A 19,433-nucleotide genomic window follows, 5' to 3' on the forward strand; every position below is an offset into this window, starting at 1 on the left:
TTGGATGCTAAAGATTCTTGCCAAGCATACTAAATCTTGTGGCCATTGAGCTAAGGACCTCTTGAAGAGCTTATTCTAAGTGATGTCCATTTAAATAAAAATGAGATCGATAGGAGGATGCTCGGTTGTTCCTTGTTGTTTTGCAAAGTGTCCAACATTTTTTGATGGTGATGAGAGCATATGATTGAACCTTGCCTCCAAAATTTTCATAAATTAAATTAGACTAATCATGTTTAGATACTGTTGAACTTGTAATTCGATGTGTAGAGTAAAATAAGACATTGCTAGAGGCGAGTTAGTTTGAGACAAGGTACAACAAGTTTTAAGATTCATCTAAATGGGATTTGATGGCACGAGAAGAACATACAAATCATCAACCCAAAGGACTCAACTTGAATGAGTGTTCTAATTAAGAGAAGACAAACTACGAAGTTGCAAACAAATCCAAGAATAAACATGCTATACAGAAACATCAAATATATCTCAAAAGGATGTTAAGACCATAATAGATGCAACTCACAAGACACACTATCAGTCAAAGTAAGCAGGACGAAATGGGGAAATGAAGAACAAAAACAAAGGTAGACACCCTAAGGAGATCAGATTCCTAAGACAACAGCCACCAAGATATTTCCACAAGCATTCAGTGAAAATGCCCTAGAGCTCCAAAATTTCCACAAGCAATCGAAGTTCAGGTTGTGTTTACTCCTTTAGACCTGTTGGATTTCCTTCTGCAGAAGTAAAAAAGAAAGAATCAGTACCCTAGGAATATAGACTAAGATGATAGTTTGTCTTTTGGTTATGTTTACTCTTCACTAGTGAAGAATCTTGTTCTTAAACAAAATTGTAACTACATGAGACATAATAACTCCACTACAGTTTTGATTCGTGTAATTAAATTGTCATGTTGTTTTGGAGTGTAGATTGTTTGGACAAAATCCATGCAAAAAAGTTGTTTGTAGTGACAAAATCATTTTATATGAAAAGGGTCAAGTTGAAAGAATGGGCTGGATTTATGAAGAGGGGTGATAAAAGGGAAAACAGATGCCATGTAGAAGTTAATGCTTTGTTTTTCATGTAAAAGTTGGGAAATTATGAGTATATGATTTTATATAACTAAAGAAATGGTCACCGTAATTCTGATTTTCAATTTGGATCTTGATTAACATAATTTAAAGTAAACACACTTTGGCAACAGATTCAAGAAATTAAAAGGATTAGTTATGAAAGTCCATTATAAAAGGTTTGGTAGATAAGAATTGACCAGCAAACAGAAAATGACAAACCAGATGCCAAATATTCCAAAATTACCATGTAAATTTATAAAGTGTTAGTGTGAATTAACTGATAGGAGGTTTTATTATGAGAAATGCTTAGGACGCATCTCTTAGAATGCTTTTAGCATAATTAAAAATTCTTCATATTTATGTTTTGTCTTTTAACTTAACTTGGACAATTTTATATTTCTGTTTTAGTAATTTTGGTGTTTTCTCTGTGATTTTTGTCCAGCAAGAGAATTCTAATAAAAATATTTAAAAATCAAAACCAAAAAAAGGAGAAAAGAACATGTATGTCTAGTGGATCTTCATTTTGTATGGCTAAGAATTCAAGATTTTTTTGCCCTCAGTAAAAAAGAATGTGTAAGACTAAGTTTAGATAGATCAATAGAAGAGTAGATAACACAAACTCACCATCATCAATGAGGCCTTTTTTATACCGTTCCATGCATTGGAGAATGTACTTGAAGGTCTCCACCTCGCAAGGGATCGTAAGAGCACCCTTGTGGTCAAATCCAAATTCCTCTTCAGCTTTCTCAAGCAGCAGCTTGAATACTGGAAGGCTCAGGTAACTCGTCGGTATGACAAACCTTCGGTTTTCTTGTCCAATGTAGACAGGACAATAACCCTTAGGAACATCAGGTGGGGGTTCTGGGCTTTGGCAACCCTCCTCATCTGAGTCACATTGTATCATTGCATTCTTTGGGTGCTTGTCGATAACATGAGGGATACCAGATCTTTTGGGTTGATCCTCTTTCTCACTGACGGTAGTTGGTTGCTTCTCTTTGTTACCGATGGTTACTGATTGCCATTTTTGTAGCATCTCCTTCAGCCTGACTATTTGCCTGATCCCCATCAACTTCACACCTTCTTCACCCATGCTTGGATAAGTGAAAGAGTGCTGAGCAGACAGAGAATTGAATGGCGATGAATGAGAATCAGGCTCGCCGAGTGTCAGCAACGGCAACCATTCACACTTCGAAAGCAACCAAGTTGCTACAGGCAAAGAAAAAAGAGAAATGAGGTAAGCTAACAATTAGAAAAGTGTTGGTAATAAAAAAATGGTTTGAGAAGGAATTAAGTGCACATCAATGACAATGAAGAATTCAGCCAAATGGATGATCATGCAACTTCACAAACAAAAGGCACAACATGTATAACTAAGAACCAACTGGAAAAATATCTTTAGCATCTTCAAAGAGGAGCACTTATTATTTTATTTTGTTTTCCACTAACTGTTTGATTTTGATCGGCAATAGATCATACATGCTCTACAGAGATTACAATGGATCATAAAGTTAACATTTTGAATTGCTTAGTTATCAGACTCTTCACATACCATATGTAGCCTATTGAATGGCTTCGTGGTGAGAACCCGAATTAGAAAGTTAATAAGCACCTTGTTAATTCATACTAAAAAGATCTAACATTATTTTATTATGTAGATGAACATCTTAGGGGACCGGCCAAATATCAAAAGTTAAATACCAATACAGAGATGCTTAAATTGAGCAAATAAAACTACAACCATTGTTGAGTACCGTTCAGACCTCCATCATTTTCTAGAATGGCACAAGCAGAAGATCTTGTTAAAGAATTATTTACAAGCCAACGCAGTCATTAAAGGAGTGGCATATATTTTAACTCTAAATATACAAGAAGCAGATATTTCTCTTCAAATCGATCAAAATTCTACTTTGTTTCCGATATTAGCTAAAGAATTCATACATTGCGAACAAATGAAGTGAGATTGTTTCCCAAGAATCACTGGCTAAATAGAACAGGTACATGCTTTCTTCCATCCAAACCATGTAAATTTTATAAACAACTCATTTATTTCCGAGGATTGAAACCCTAAATAAAACAAGTACATGCTTTCTGTGATCCAAAGAATAAAAACATATATATACAAAACTCGTTCATTTCAGGAATCATATTCCAAACAGAACCAAGTACAAAGCACTATTTGATCTGAGCCAACAAAATCATTTATTTCCTCCATGAAAGCAAAGACACAATCGAACACGAATCAGCTGAAGAAAAAGAACCTGATCGACGGCACTTGCATCAGACATCGGTTTCTTCGAGAAAAAAAAAACCAAGACCAGAAAAACTTGGATCATCGAATGAAAAGAGAATATGAAATTGACCGAGCAAGGATGATCGATCTCACCTTTCTCGCCCACAAGAAGCCGAGAGGAGATGCTGCGATTGCGGAGAGTAAAGCAAGGGGTTCACGGAGATAATCAAGGAAGAGACGATCTTTAGATGACTCTTTTGTTCCTGTGATTATTCAAAATAACAATTTTCTCCACGACATCACTCGAACGTTGCGTCCATCGTTTGTGCCGCATCCATTCCCGCCAGGGACAATTTGGGAATACAAAAAGAGTAAGGGGGGGAGGGATTTGGGTTTATCCTGGCCGTTGAGATGATGAATCGGACGGTTCCAAAAGATTGGAACTTTTTTATTTTTTTAATTAACCAGTTCCAATTGAAATGAGGATCGTGAATTAAAACAAGTTTTATGAAATAAAATGAATCATTACCCCTCTTGCTTTTCTTCCATTTCATTTCGTCCTAACCACACTAGCCATGTAATTAAAAAGAGAAAATATTATCTAGATGATCGGTGAAAAACTTCTATGATATCGAACCGATGATTCCAAAATAAATTAGTTCAACTGAGAAAATTGAGAATTCAAAGGTAAATTATATTGAAGAAAAATGTAATTATGTAAATGTTTATAATATATTACAATAGTGTTAATCATTATAATACTATAACGATCATATATATAACTCCAATAGATTTTAGGATCAATTTTCAATAGATATAAAATATTTTTAATTTATCTAATTATATCTTCCCATGGGACTAATGATATTGGACCACTTAGGATGGACGATATCTTTTTTTTTTTTCTCGAATGTAGCTAAATATCATAGCATTAAAGTCATTAAAAAAAGGACAATTAAAATTAATCGTAAAAAACATTCACTAAAATGAAAAATAAAAAATGAAAAATTAAATGATACATTGAGATCATTATTATTATTATTATTTCATTCACAAACGTTCCATTGGAAGATCAATGCCGCTCAAATGCTCAATGAATATAGGAAAAACCTGTAACAGAAAATAAATAATAAGATCTCACTTCAATTTCTGAGATTTAACTATTGAACAAAAAATAACATATAAATAAATAAATAAGACTTAGTTGTTATTAGTGTCGTTATGAATTCAGTTTTTCATGTATGAATTTCAGCTCATTGATTTTGCCTACTTCAAAAAACTCATAATGTTATATTTTTTTTCTTTACTGGTTGACATTCTAACTGAGAACATGCAAAATGAACTTAAGCATAAATATTAGCAATCATCTAAATGGTAATTGTCTGAAACTGAAGATGTAAAATGCAGTATCAACACACTTAAATTATAATGAATTCACAATTGCTTCGACAAATCATCATGCAATAGTGGCTAACATAGTAGATACATCGAAAACGTTAGATCGTTTCATAATGCAAAGAAACAAGGCATTTTCTTCTTTTTCTTTTCTACCTAAGCTGCTTGTGACCCAAGTGTTCAGAAACTTATTCAGCGTACGATTTGACCAGTGAACTGAGCGAATTGACTAGTTTTGTGATTAAAAAAAAACTTTCAATTTGATTACCTGCTGTTCTTTGGCACCTTGAAATGCTCCTTTTTGTTGTGATGAATCTTTTGTCCCACAAGGATATCAGTCGCAAATTAGTGTGGGTATCAGTCATTCCACTGAAGAATGAGGTTTCACTGTATTTCTTTATATAAGAAAAGTTTTGCTAGATTCAAGATCATGCCTCAGCATTGCTGCGTCAACAAACCAAAGATTACAATTTTTTTTTTAAAAAAAAAAATCCAGATGCAAAACAAATCATATTGATAATAGGGACGAATCTCAAATGGCAGAGTAAAATAAATGAGATCTCAATCTATTCATTGACAAAAGGGATTTTCTAGATTCAACGTCAAACATCAGTGATGCTGCATCAGGAAAGATTACACAGGAATAATTTTAAAAAAAAACAGATACAAAAGAAACCATATTGATAGCAGCAATGAATCTTCAATGGCAGAGTATAATACATCATTAACTTGAACTATTCATACTATTTGACAGGCACAATGGTTCACAATATCTTTAGTGAATGCCACAGGTTATCTTCACCCACAATAATTAAAGACCATGTCCAATAACATATTGATGTAAATCAACAAACAATATGTTTTTTTGGGTGGCATCAACAAACCATATCTTGGTGAACAAGAATAATAGGATCTTCTTTTATGTGATTTTAAATCCATTTTCATAGTGCAGATTTACTAGTACAGCTTAAAGAAATTTTATACTTACCACACTGGAGGACCAGGGCATGACTAGCAAGCACCAGCATCCTGGTTCAAGCTCATTGCTTCTTGAACTCTCATCTATAAAAGCTGAAAAGAGTCATTAGATGCACTGGTGAAATATTATCACTCAAGAAATTACCAACATATCCGATGCCTAACTGCTCAAATATCCTCAATGCATTTATATTGATAGGAAGATAAGTAGTCATCCAATATTTCTGAAATGCTCACTGCATGTAGGCATGTAGCCATTCAATATTCACTAATTTAATGCTGCTGGTGATTTATGTTGACGCCTGAGATATTTCATCTGAAACCTGTTCAATTTTCTTGACCTAGGAATTCCTTTCGCCTTCATTTTTTCCGTCTTTTCCTTCCTACCTTGTAAATCAGTATTCATGATCTTCTCCCTGCTCTCCTCTGACAATAAGGCCAATCTGGCAAACTTCTTTGGTCTTATTTGGCCTAACCGTTCATGTATATGTTTAAAGGTTGGAAGGAGACCAACTCTCATGAAATATCCTTCCGTGAGCTTCATTGAATTTGTCTCTGGAAGAGAACTTCCATCTTTCAACTCAAGGTCCAAACAGAAACAAGAATCTTTCAGCCACATCCTAAGAGAGTGGGCTTTTGCCACCATGATGCCGGTTCGAGTCCTACTTGGCAAAAATGGTGAACCCATTTCCCAAAGATATGCTTTTACAGTTTTTTCCAATGAAACCAGGTTGTATTCTGCAGTTCCAGTGATCAAGAGAACTGACTTAGGTGACTCTGGTGAACCCTGCAATGAAGCATCCTGCAGGTAAAAGTCTAATAAGATGCCATGACCAACCATTATGAGTTCAAAGGGGAAAAAAAAAGAAAGAACTATGGCAAAAGAATGAGAACAAATTTGCAAGAGCAGGAAGCAAAATGATCAATAACTCAAAGCTTCCCATCTCATCAAAAGCATGAAAAAGAGAATTTAGCCTAAAAAATAAATCATGCATGAAGTATTAATATCCACTCGACAAATCTGCATCAAGAACATTCAAATTGAAGTTTATTCATACAAAAAAAAAAACATTTCTTCATAAAATGCCTCCCTGAATGTAACTGAACACAATTTTTTTCTCTCTCGATGGCACTTTCTTAATTTAATAAACGAAACGACCCAAAGAAGCATTGATGGCCCATCTCAACAGTAGATTGAAGTCAGCCAGAAGATGACTGTTATATCTTGTCTTTATAGTGTGTAGTTATCTTTCAGTTAAAAAACTTTAAAAAAATCAGCATGAGGGTGTGTCAATCCCTTTCAAATATAATATGATATTTAATTATATTGTACAGTATAGAAGTAGCCCATAGATGTGAAGCATCAGAATGCTTACCTGCATATGGTCAAGCCAGAGTGTAAGTCCAACAAGAGCAGCACCAGGTGACAACTTACGGAAATCAGCACCCCAATCTTTTTCTGCAACTCTTTAACATTACCCAAAATCAATATATTAGTAAATTTAGTGTGAAAAACCAATACCAGTAGGTAATAAAGTAGGATAAACTACTATGCAGTATTCTAATATCAACTCACCATTATAAATTGAAAGTATAAATTTAGCATTTGGAATAGAATAACAATGATCAAGTCATCCCACTAAGTGGGTCAACTATGTTGATTCTCCTACCCCATTGGGCTCTATCCCTTACTAGATCATTATCTATATTTAAATGAATTTTATCTTATTTTATCGTTATTAATCAAGTCTTATTTGGTCTCCCTCTTCCTCTATTAATGTGTATATTTGTCATGGTCTCACATTGCCTAACTCAGCATTTATTAGACGCGTAGGTATGTGCCCATACCATCATAAATGTGTCTCTCAGAGTTTTTCCTCAATAGATGCAGCTTTGACTTTCTCTCAAATGGCAAATAATTCTATCATGTCGGGTCCTAAACCCGGATAAAAGAGAGTTGTGTTAGATTGTCAAGCAGCATCAAACAAAAACAAATGTTATGTATGGACCCATCAAACATTTAGAATACAAGATTAGAAGAAAAAGAATCAAATCTCTCCAGGTTTTCATTTATGACAATGATAAGGACTTCTAGTTTATAGTTTTCAGTCTATACAACTTTGAAGGAGTCTAGACTCTAGAGAATAAAATTCTAGCTAAAAACATGCACTTCAGAGTTTGATGTCTATTTCATTGTTGTTTCTTATTTAAGGCTAGGCATCACAATGAAATGGTACCAAAAACTCATTAGGCTTCAACCTGCTTGATTGAACATTCAACATCTCATATTTGACTTTACAAAGCTATCTTTCAACACCTCCCTTGACATTTTCAGCAATTACTGAACACTTTTCTGCTAATTTTCCTATGTTTTTGATAAGTACAACCTTACAGTGTTGGACAATGAATAGCAAAAGCCTCTCATAGAATAAGGTTTGAAGAGAACAATATAGTTCAAAATCATAATGGCAAGCCCAATGTTAAAAGGAAGCTACAAAGCCATCCTAGTTTTACCATATAGAAATACAAGAATATTAGGATACTGAGAAGACAGAAAAAAAAATTAATAAGCAAACTAGCTGGAATAATTTTTTTGAAAAAGAAAAATTGGTTAACAACTACCGGAAGATATCATGTCTATATATATTTTTCCTGATTGCTAGTTGGAATATCCATGAGGCAGTTGCACGGCGTTCAAATGCCCAAAGAAGGTCTTCCATTGCATTGACAAAGTTAAAGGAAGCATCTTCCCCAAGAGATTTTGATTCTTCTAGTAAATACTCTAGGTCCATGATTGCTGACTGATCGTTCCCACTCAAAATCCTGCAGTCAGAAGATCAACAGTTTATTAAAATCCATTTAATCAACAGAAGCAACAAATATCAAAGCTAATCTGAATCACATGCCTTAAAGGGAGATCAAAACCATTATTTCCTAGGGCATTAAGAAGAAGAATAGCATCATTTGTTTGCTTGCACAAACTTGCAGCTCTAATAAAACATGTCCATATTTTATGGTCTGGTTCCACACCATCTTTCTTCATCTCAAGAAACTTAGCAATTCCCATGTTATAATCACCTACCTTAAAATATCCATCTATAACAGAACAGTAAGGTAACGTGCTGAGTTCTTGACCAGAATTCTTCAGGCTAGTTAGGACCTTTTCTGCTTCTTGTGGTTGCCCAGCAGATCCATAAGAAACCATAAGCAAGTGCATTGTGGCAATTGTTGGCTTAACACCATCCTCCTTCATTTGGAAAAGTAAGCTTTCAGCCTTAGAGTGGTTTCCAGAATTCCTATATATTTTCATCATTATGTGATAGAAAGTGCGATCCAATTTGTATCCCTTTGGTCGCATGCTCTCAAAAAGTTCATCTGCTTGTTCCCAAAGCTGATCTTTACAACATGCAGCCAACAAACTTTTGTAGGCATCTAATTTTGGCACCAGTCCCTTTTTCTTCATCTCATTCAGCAGACTAAAACCTTCTTCAGGCCTCAGATCCTTACTATACATCATTATGAGGGTATTATACGTATCTTCATTCATCTCAAATCCAGAATCTTTGATAAGTTTATATATCTCTAATGTTTTCCTAAAATCCTCAATACTTGTATACATCTTAAGTAGCAAGTTGAAGATGGTGAGATCAGGTTTAAATCCAGCTTCCTCCATCTCTGCTAGAATTGCCTCAACATCTTTGACCCTTTTTCCACGGGACAATAAAGTAAGCATACTAGTATATATTTTCATGGTAGGAAAATATCCAGATGCCTTCATTCCATTATATATCTTCTTAACCTCAAAGATGTTTCCAGCTCTTGTGAATGCATCAAGCATAATCATAATAGTACTTTTGGAGATTTTAAAATTTAAATCTTGCAAATCCTCGACAACAACAAAAAGTTCATTTAATCTATCATCGACAACCAATGATCGCATAAGTCCATTGATGGAATCTACATTTGGTGAAGGGCCATTCTTCATCATCATATCAAAGATTGCCCGTGCTTGTTCATAGAGCCCACTCTCAGCATAAGCATTAATAAGAGCATTCCAAACATTCCGATCAATTTTACATTGTAGTCTGAGTTCCCTAGCAAAGCTTTCTGCCTTTTGCCACAGTTTCAATTTCCCATATGTCTCAATCAATGTAACATAAACTGAAGTATCAGGAAGCAATATACCTGCCCTTGCCGCATGGTCAAACACATTGTGAGCCGTTTCTGGGAATCCTAATTTGCAGTATGTGGAAATCATACTCTTGTAGATATCTTGAGAAGGCTCAAGGCCAATAACTTTCATATCCGAGAACAGCTGAGAAGCTTCCCAGAATAATTCAGCCTCTTCAAAGGACATTATCATACACTCATACAGGCTGACAGTATGACTGCAATGTCCAAAACTGGATGTCCTTGTGTTATTGTACTCCATCATGGCGTCTTCCAATTGCTGATTTTTACAATGCATAATTATTGAAGATTCTGTTATCAAACAATGTGAGTTTGGTGCATTTTCCCGCAGAAACTTAAGCAGGGCCATTGATTCAGCTTGCCTTTGTGAAGCTGCAAATGCAGACAATATAGATAACAGGCATTGTCGGTCAGGTTCATAACCATACGAAATAGCTTTCTTTAACATCTCTGCTCCTTGGATAAAACATCCTCCCTTGACTAGAAGTGCAGCTATAACTTGTGGATTCATCATGCTCACCTCTTCCATGTCCTTTACAACTTCATTTATCTTCTCATTATCCACTTCCTTAGAAAAAACCTCTAACATAGACTGGTAGAGGCCCTGATCTGGCCTAAATCCATCTTGCATCATACCCCTATACAGCACCATTGCCTTCCGCAGGTCGTTTGATCTCAGCAATACATCCAACAGTACTGAATATGCTAAATGATCAGGTTTGATTCCCACTTTAACCATATGGTCAAATGCATGCACTGCCTCAGCCCGCATACCAGCCTTGGCATACGCACATATCAGAGCACTGAAGGTCCTTAATGTTGGCCTCACGCCTGCATTGAGCATCTCTTCCATCACCTGCCCTGCTTCTGTTATCCTATTTGCCTTTCCAAGCGAATCAATGAGCACAGTGTAGGTCACTGCATCAGGATTGCACCCAACATTTTTCATTTCATCGTAGAATCGAACTACTAAATCAAACCTACTCTGTTTCCCATACATGTGGATGATTGTGTTATAAGTTATCTCATCCTTCTTAAAGCCTGAACCCACCATCTCCTCACAAAGTCTCTCGACCTTCTCCTCGTCACCATCTTTGGCAAAAGCAAAAAGTAATGAATTGTATGTGACAGCATCAGGCAAGAAGCCCCTTGCACCTAATTCACGGAATAGCCTTTCCGCTTCCATTGTCATCCCACAGCGGCCAAACACAGAGATCATGGCATTATACGTCCAAAGATCAGGCTGGCATCGAGACGTCTCCATGTCTTTGAAAATCTTCACGGCATCCCCTAAATTTGACACAAGGGAGCAGGCGCTGATAAGGGTGTTATAGGTGATGGCATCAGGCCTCAAACCTGATCTTCGGACCTCCTGGAGCAGCTCCAACGCCGATCCTGGAGACAAAACTCGGGCCTTTGCCTTTGCATTGATCAAGGTGTTGAAACTGACAAGGTCAGGCTCGAGTCCCCTATCTCGCATCAAGCCCAACAGCTCCTGAACCTTGGTGAACTTCCCAGTCCGAGCATAAACCCCCATCATTGCATTATACACCTGGACAGAGATATCGGTAGCCTCGTCAGGGAAGCTAAGCTGGAAAACCTCAGCGGCGAGGGCATCCTGATGGGCACGTCCAAGGATAGAGATTATAATGGCAAGGAGACGGGGGCTGGGGGCGTGGCGGCGACGGAGAGTGAGCCACTCGAACACCTCCAAGGCGCGGTTCCAGCTGGAACGTCCGACGGTCCTGACGACGAAGGCGAGATCGGTGGGAGTCATCTGGACGCCACGGCGGTCAAGCACATCGGCGACGTGGGCAGAGGGGGCGAGAGCTAGGATCCGGTCGGCGAGGAACTGGACACGCTGGCGCCAGTCACGGGCGCGCTTGAGAGCGAGCTTAGTCATCTTCTTAGCGCGCGTGCGGCTCTGCTTGCTGTCGATCGTCTCGAAAGAATCCGTCTTGGTGTCCTCGGGAGGGTCGGAATCGCGGTCGGGCTCCTCGGGTAGGGAGTGGGGGAGTGAGGAAGAGGCGGCAGAGAATTGAGGAACGTCGGAGAGTTCTTCGATCTTAAGATGAGGCCACCGGACGGAGGGATCCGCACGGGGGTAGTGGAACTCGCGAGGGGGTGGGTGGGGCTCCGTGGGGAGTGGAGTGGCCTGGGAGGAAGCGGCGGCCGCAGAAGTGGTGGTGAGAGAGATACGGCGAGAGGGCAAGGGGAGACATAGTAGTGGGCCGGCGATCGCCGTCAGCGTCATAAGGAGGGGTTTTATGTGGTGGAGTTTGTGGGCGGAGGGCGAGACGAAGAAGATAGTATGCAGAGCAAATCAGAAGTTTTCATTTTGCCCTATAATTTGAAAACTTTTTCAAAATGCTCCCCGCAGACGTTTGAAATGTTGTTACACACCTTAAACTTTATTTTTATTGTGAGAATACACTTGATTGTTTCGACAACGGGCAAAGCCAAAGGCCCAAACTCATTCTGCTCGAACACCCAGGCGTCAGCCTAGCTGTTAGCCCCCCTACTCAGTGAGTCCGGATCTTGTGGTCCATTTATTTTCGATCCTCTCTCCTGGTCCATTCCATAGTTATAGTCAGATTCTAATCGAAGTCTGACTGTAATTATGGAACGGATCAAAAGAGGACTATATTACTCAGTAGCCAGGTTAGTTTCAGGATTGGAATGTTGCTCTTTGATGTGGGGAGTTTGGGCGATGAAAATGACGTAGTCGATAAAGATACGATATGTGTGCGACCCATATACGAAGGGGAGATTGATACATTGAGCATTGGATCTCACCCCGATTATGCGACATGGGTTTAAGTTTTTAATTGTATGCATTTCGTCCTTAACTTACATAATGATCTAGAAAGCTTTTGTATAGCTTCATATAACTAATTAGGAGGTAGGAGACGTACCTCACTTACCGTGTCATTCTCGTAATTCGATGCTCCCCCTTCATCACTACTTTCTTTCGACGTTTCTCCCCCTTCATATATGTTTATCTCTAAGGTACTTTCATCATCTTTCTGGTGATTCGCCGTTAGTGCTAGTCCGTATACTCTTCCAACTCAAACTCGGATGATGACTCATCTCATGTTGCTCTGAGGCTCTTGTGCTTATTTTGATTGGGCCCTTTATCCTTCTCTTTCGTCTTATTCTTAAGTTTAGGGCAGTTGTCTTTGATATACCCTTCTTCTTGATAGTTATAGTACTAAATCTTTCTTCTTCCCCTTATTAGCTTTTTGGCCCAAGACTTGTTGAACTTGTTAGTTTTAAATAACTTTGAAAATTTTCTTACCATGAATGCTTTTTCATCTTCGTCGAGGGATGATTTGAATCTAGTTCGTCCTTTCTGGCTTGCAGTACTGGGTTCTGGTTTGTCTCCGTTTCTTTTATAACTCCTTCATATCTAGACTCATGTAATTTGAAAGTCGAGAATAGTTCTTCTAGAGTACTTACCTCCAAGTCCTTAGAGATGTAGCATGTATCTACTAAGGTTGACCACTCTTGTGTTCTCGGGAAAACATTGAGCGCATACCGGATTGAGTCCCGATTCATTACTGATTCTCCAAGGTTGTTGAATTAGGTGATCAATCCCTTGCTCTTCGCATGGAGTTGAGCCACTTTCAATTTTCTCCCTTGTTCATTTGGAGGTTTGTTAGCTTATTTCAGAGGATGTCCCATCTCGCTAACTTGACTTCCGAAGTGCCTTTATGGAGCTCAAGGAATTTCTCCTAGAGATTTTTAACGATGTTATAGGCACTGATTTGGTTGACTTCTTGCGGTGGCAATATAATTAGCAGATGGAATTCTACTTTATCGTTGGCCACAAAGTCGGTCTGCTAATTTTTATTTCAAAGATATTCTCATTTTTGTTATTTATTTTCATCCCTAGGTACTTCAAAACTATTTTTTAAAGTTAGAAATATTGAAATCAGTTTTAAAGTATACCTCCATTTTGTGCTTCCAAATCATAAATTCTCCTTTGAACTTGGGTGGTTGAATATTGGATCTGGTCATTGTCTTCTTGCTTTAGATGACGATTATGTAGGATCATTGCATTAGAAGTGAGGGGAATGAATAACGCTCGTAGTTTTCATGTTCGTTTAAAAACAATCGAGAGTAAATCATGCAATGGAAAGAAAAGTAAAAGAGAAAGAAGATCACACAAGAACATAAGTCAAGATTTACTTAGTTCAAAGCCTATGATGACTCTTACTCCAAGGTTCACGATCGTTTGTCGCTTTCGTTGGGCAATCATTATAATTTCAGAAAATCTTTATAAATAGAGAATTATAAGTGCAATAATTTAATTACAATAATTTAAAATTATACCAACAACAATGATGTTGAAATTGCGAGCTTCTGGTCATCGGAGCAACGTTACGGCTTCGTTGGATAGTCTTTGGAGTAGCACGCAAGGAAAGAATTGTGAATTAGAATTGTATCTAAGACACTGCTCGAATATGACTTTTCTAAACTGTTGAAGGCGCTTTCAACCCCATGGAAGTCACCTCCAGCTGTGAAAATTATCCCCACGGCGTCGGAGATGATAACTTCCGCAGCCTATGATGTCTATCCATCTGAAGGCACCTTCAAGCTCTTGGAAGGCACCTTCCATCCAGTCTCCAAGGCACCTTCAGGTGCATGGAAGGTGCCTCCAATCCTCTCAGCGCGAGCCTTCAGCCAAGACACTCGAGGCACCTCCAATAACCCCGGAGGCGCCTTGAACACTATTTATCCAAACTTGTTTTGTGCATTTCACTTCCTACAAGACATGTTAGTCCAAAATATCAAACATACCCTATAAAATAAGGTTAGCATAATAAAATATGATTAATAAAACTTTTTGACAGTCTTCAAACTATCTGGTTATGACTTTTGGATTTCTCGAAAATCTTAGGTCGAACCTACGCCTACTGCTCCCTCAACGGGGAGCGTGTCCTCACCTACTCCTCTCAAGAGAAATTACCTTATTTGCCAGACCAGTCCTCCAGATCGTCTGGACTTTTACTTAGTATCTGAGACTTCAGGATTTAATCCTGAACATCCAATCTATGACTCGTCCAGTCTTCCACCTGGTATCTGTGACCCCAAGAATTTTCACCTAGAGTCCTTGACTTTAGGATTTCACCTAAAGTCCTCGACCCGCCAAGACTTTGCCCAATCCCCGAACTAGAACTTTGTTGTCTAACCGCAGCTAGGACTTTCTATGTACCTAGCCTCAACTAGGACTTTTATGCTCACTTAGTCATACTTGTTAAATCACAAAATAGCTTAACTTTGAACCCTTTGCCATAATCAAAATTTAGGTTTGATCATCTAGTACTTTCTACATCAACAATCTCTCCTTTTTTTATTATAATAATACAATTCAAAGTTAAATTAAAACAAGTAAAACCAGATAGATGACAAGTAAGGCTAAGTAAGTATTTTTACAAGTAGATAACAACTTTTCAAAAACTAAGTTTCTAGAACTGAGAATTCTTTAACGTGTTAAAAAAAACTCCCCTTGAAACATAACATTTTTTTAGCTTTTTTCTTAATAAAAACTTAGCTACATTCTTAGATTTGAAGAAACTTTGTTACGTACTAATCTTTTGAAAAGATTTCTATAAAACTTAGTTAATAACTTAGCTTAAACATTTGGTAAGCACTTAGGTTTGAAAAGATTTCTTTAAAGGCTTAGTTTAGCTTTAAAAAGATTTTTATAAAAACTTGGTTAAGTACTTAATTTTTAAAAAGATTTTTGTTAAAACTTAGTTAAGTTTTTAGCTTTTAAAAAAGTTTTTATAAAAACTTAGTTAAGTTCTTAGCTTTTAAAAAGATTTCTATAAAAATTTTAAGAAAATTTTATTAAAAACTTAACTTCTATTACTCCATCTTTAACATATATTAAAAAGAATTTCAAAAATAAAAGGAAGAAGTAAAAAAAAAATTAATCCTTAATGCTTTAAAAAGTCTTTAAGTGAATGCTTTTAAATTTGAGAGAGAAGTAAATGGTATTTATCCTAGAGTCTAAGCATGTAAAGTTTAAAGTAAAAAAATAAAAATAAAAACATCCATCTGCTTTCCTTAGAATAGATGTTTAACCTTTAGCTACTAGTTGTTTACCATAAGATAGTAGCGTTCACTTGGTTAGTCAAGTTAAGTATATGATTCAGTTAGCTTGACTAAAAAGGATGACTCAACTTGATCAATTTAAATTGGTATTTATAGTCCAGACTTATGTTAATGCACAGAGATAAGCATTCTAAAGTCCAAACAATACCCTAAGCATCTCACACTATTCTAAGTATTTTTTTATACACAAGCAAAGTATTCCTAGTGTACTTGTGAGATGCTCTAGCTCAAATCTATCGGTACATACTTTCTAGGGGAAAAGACCTAGGCTAACTCCAATATTTGAAAGTACTAGTAAAACTAGGAGTTTTGAAGAAAAGAAAATGATTTTATCCTTAAATTTCAAAACCAAACTGATTTTGAAGAAGTAATTTGAAATACCATAACACAATAAAAAGAATGATTTTGAAAATTTTAGAATCTATTCTACTAGACACATACCTAACTGTCTTCTAAGTATACTGAACTCAAATTTAGGTAAGGATTTTGTAAAAATGTCTGCTAGGTTTGATTTAGACTCAACATAATCAAGTATAGTATCACCCCTAGCTACATGATCTCTTACAAAGTGATGCTTAACTTCTATGTGTTTAGTCCTTAAGTGATAAATTAGATTTTTAGTTAAATTGATTTAACTTATGTTATTAATTGAAATTTTTATATTATAATTGGTAATCTTTTAAGGTGTGCATCATCTATAATAGTTGAGATGCATATTCTCCCATTGTTATGTACTCTGTTTCAATAGTGGATAAAGTAACACAGTGTTACTTTCTACTAAACAAACTAACTAGGCACTGTCCTAGAAATTGACAACTTCTACTTATACTTTTTTTTATCTAGTTTATACTTAGCATAGCCTAAGTTAGAGTACCCAACTAAGTCAAATATGTTAGTCCTAGGGTACCAAAGTCCTACATTTAAGGTTCCCTTAATGTATCTAAGTATTCTTTTTACATTAGTTAAGTGTGATTCTTTTGCACAACATTGGTACCTAACACACACACCTACTACATATAGAATATCAGGTCGACTTGTAGTTAGGTATAGTGAACTTCCTATTGCACTTCTATAATATTTTAAATTTACTGATTTTCCTTCTAAGTCAAAGTTATTTTTAACATTGGTTGTCATTGGGGTATTTATATTTTTATAATTTTTCATTCTAAACTTTTTAATTAACTCCTTAGCATATTTTGTTTGAAAAACATAAATCCCTCTTTTGTTTGTTTTATTTGTAAACCTAAGAAAAAATTAAGTTCTCCTACCAGGTTCATTCAAATTCATTTTCTATTAATTTAATAAATTCTTTTAAAAATTTAGTATTGGTTGAGCTAAAAATTATGTCGTCTATATAAATTTGAACTATAAAAATATCTTTTTCTAAGGTTTAAACAAATAAGGTTTAGTCTATTTATCCTTGGTTAAACCCCTTATATATTAGGTATATTGATAATCGTTCATATCAGACCCTAGGTTCTTGTTTTAGTCTATATAAGCTTTCTTTAACCTAAGAATATGGTTTGGGTGGATTAAATCCTCAAATCCTAGGGGTCGATTTACCTAAACCTCTTCTTTAATAAACCCATTGAGGAATGTGGACTTTACATTCATTTAGTATAATTTGAATCCTTTATATGTTGCATAGGCTAGCGTCATCCTGATGAATTCAAGTCTGGCTACATGTGTATAGGTTTCATATTAATCTAACCCTTCTACTTGGTTGAACCCCTTAGCTACTAGCCTTGCCTTATTTCTTACTATTTTATCTTTATCATCTAGTTTATTTCTAAAGACCCACTTAGTGTCAATTATGGATTTGTTTTTGGATTTAGGTACTAGTTCTCAGACTTGGTTTCTTTCGAATTGAGCTAGTTCCTCTTACATAATAATTATTTAATCTGGGTCAGGTAGAGTTTCTTCTATAGTTTTGGGTTCAATTTTAGAAATAAGTGTTATTTGACTTAGGTTTCTATAAGATGATCGAGTTCAAACTCCTAGGGTTGGGTTACCCAAAATTTGATCAGATGGGTGATAAGATCTTATCCTTGATGATCTTATGTTAGGGTCAACAATTAGTTCTTCGGATTCACTTGATTTTTGTCTAATCTTATTATCTTCATCATCTTCTATATTTCTTGTAATTTAATTATTATTTTCATTGATTAAATTAAGTAAGTTATTTTCTTCATCAAAAATTACATTAGTTGTTTCTTCAACTTTTAGAGTATTTTTGTTATAGACTCTATAAGTCCTACTGATGTCGAGTACTCTAGAAATACTCCAAATGTTGATTTGGACATACATTTACCTAAATAATCCTTAGTATTTAATATATATATTTTACATCCAAAAACTTTTAGATAATTTAGATTGGGTATTTTATTGTAATATATTTCATAAGGGGTTTTATTGTAAAATTTATTAATTAATATTCTGTTTTGAATATAACATGTTGTATTTATTGTTTCTGCCCAAAATTGATTACCTAGGTTATATTCGTTTAACATGATTCTAGTAGCTTCTTGTAATGTTCTATTTTTTTGTTCTACTAAACCATTTTATTGAGGAGTTCTAGGACATAAAAATTTATGATTATATCCATTAGTTTGACAAAATTTGATAAACTTAGGATTTTCAAATCCCCCCTATGATCATTTCTAGTTCTTTTAATTTTGGTATATTTTTTATTTTCTATTAATTTATAAAAATTATTAAAGATTTCAAAAGTTTTATCTTTGGTCTTTAGAAATTTTACCCAAGTAAATCTTGAGTAATTATCAATTATAAGTAAGCAGTATTGGCTTTTACTTAGTGACTTAGCTCCGTGTGAATCAAATAGGTCTAAATGTAAGAGCTCAAGTATTGAGTTGATTCGATTTAAGTTTATTGGTTTATGCGTTGACTCAGTTAATTTATCTTGCTGATAAGCATTACAGATTATATTTTCTAATTTTTTTAATTTATGTAGACCTCTAACTAAGTCATTTTGACTCATTTTTTAAATGAGTATGATGTGAGTGTGATCCAGTCTTCTGTGCCACAATTTGGTTTCCTCTTGTTGTGTCAAAAAATATTTTAGTGAGAAGGTTGATAGGTCAATTGTATAAATATTATTTTTCCTAATCCCCTTAAGTGTAATTTCAAGATTTTTCAACATTTTTAATTAAACACTCAGAGTTAGAAAACGTTACTAAGTATCCAGAATCACATAGTTGATTTATAGTAAGTAAATTAAAACTAAATCTATCAACTAATAAGACTTTTCGAATAATAAAATCAAACTCAGTTCGATATTACCTGTTCCGATTACCTTAAATTTTTTTTCGTTGTCAAGCGTAATTGACCCTAAATTTTTGAGTTTTAGCTTGGTGAACTTCAATCGATCTCCAGTCATATGTCTGGAGCATCTACTATCCAATATCTATTGGTCCAAATCATTATATACC

General features: G+C 35.6%; 2 protein-coding genes across 4 annotated transcripts; both read right to left on the reverse strand.

Annotated features, from left to right (window-relative positions):
• Positions 1 to 380: 380 nt before the first annotated feature.
• On the reverse strand, positions 381 to 3,587 carry LOC121990025. 2 transcript variants are annotated; one of them, XM_042544293.1, is made up of 4 exons: positions 3,451 to 3,519; positions 3,326 to 3,358; positions 1,692 to 2,273; positions 381 to 731 (listed from the first exon to the last, which is right to left on the reverse strand). In XM_042544293.1, the coding sequence occupies exons 3-4, from the start codon at positions 2,155 to 2,157 to the stop codon at positions 703 to 705; spliced, it is 495 nt and encodes a 164-aa protein (XP_042400227.1). In that variant the 5' UTR covers positions 2,158 to 2,273; positions 3,326 to 3,358; positions 3,451 to 3,519; the 3' UTR covers positions 381 to 702. The 2 variants fall into 2 exon arrangements, with proteins under 2 accessions (XP_042400227.1, XP_042400226.1); XM_042544292.1 differs by lacking the exon at positions 3,326 to 3,358 and having other exon boundaries at positions 3,451 to 3,587.
• A 711-nt stretch (positions 3,588 to 4,298) lies between these two features.
• LOC121992270 (pentatricopeptide repeat-containing protein At3g18110, chloroplastic-like) lies at positions 4,299 to 12,358 on the reverse strand. 2 transcript variants are annotated; one of them, XM_042546515.1, is made up of 7 exons: positions 8,577 to 12,358; positions 8,293 to 8,493; positions 7,047 to 7,137; positions 5,836 to 6,472; positions 5,681 to 5,754; positions 4,961 to 5,136; positions 4,299 to 4,407 (listed from the first exon to the last, which is right to left on the reverse strand). In XM_042546515.1, exons 1-4 carry the CDS (start codon positions 12,113 to 12,115, stop codon positions 5,939 to 5,941), a joined length of 4,365 nt encoding a protein of 1,454 aa, XP_042402449.1. In that variant the 5' UTR covers positions 12,116 to 12,358; the 3' UTR covers positions 4,299 to 4,407; positions 4,961 to 5,136; positions 5,681 to 5,754; positions 5,836 to 5,938. The 2 variants fall into 2 exon arrangements, with proteins under 2 accessions (XP_042402449.1, XP_042402448.1); XM_042546514.1 differs by having other exon boundaries at positions 5,681 to 6,472; positions 8,577 to 12,357.
• Between the last annotated feature and the right edge of the window lie 7,075 nt (positions 12,359 to 19,433).

Source organism: Zingiber officinale, chromosome 6B, assembly GCF_018446385.1.
Source record: "Zingiber officinale cultivar Zhangliang chromosome 6B, Zo_v1.1, whole genome shotgun sequence".
NCBI classification, from domain to species: Eukaryota; Viridiplantae; Streptophyta; class Magnoliopsida; order Zingiberales; family Zingiberaceae; genus Zingiber; species Zingiber officinale.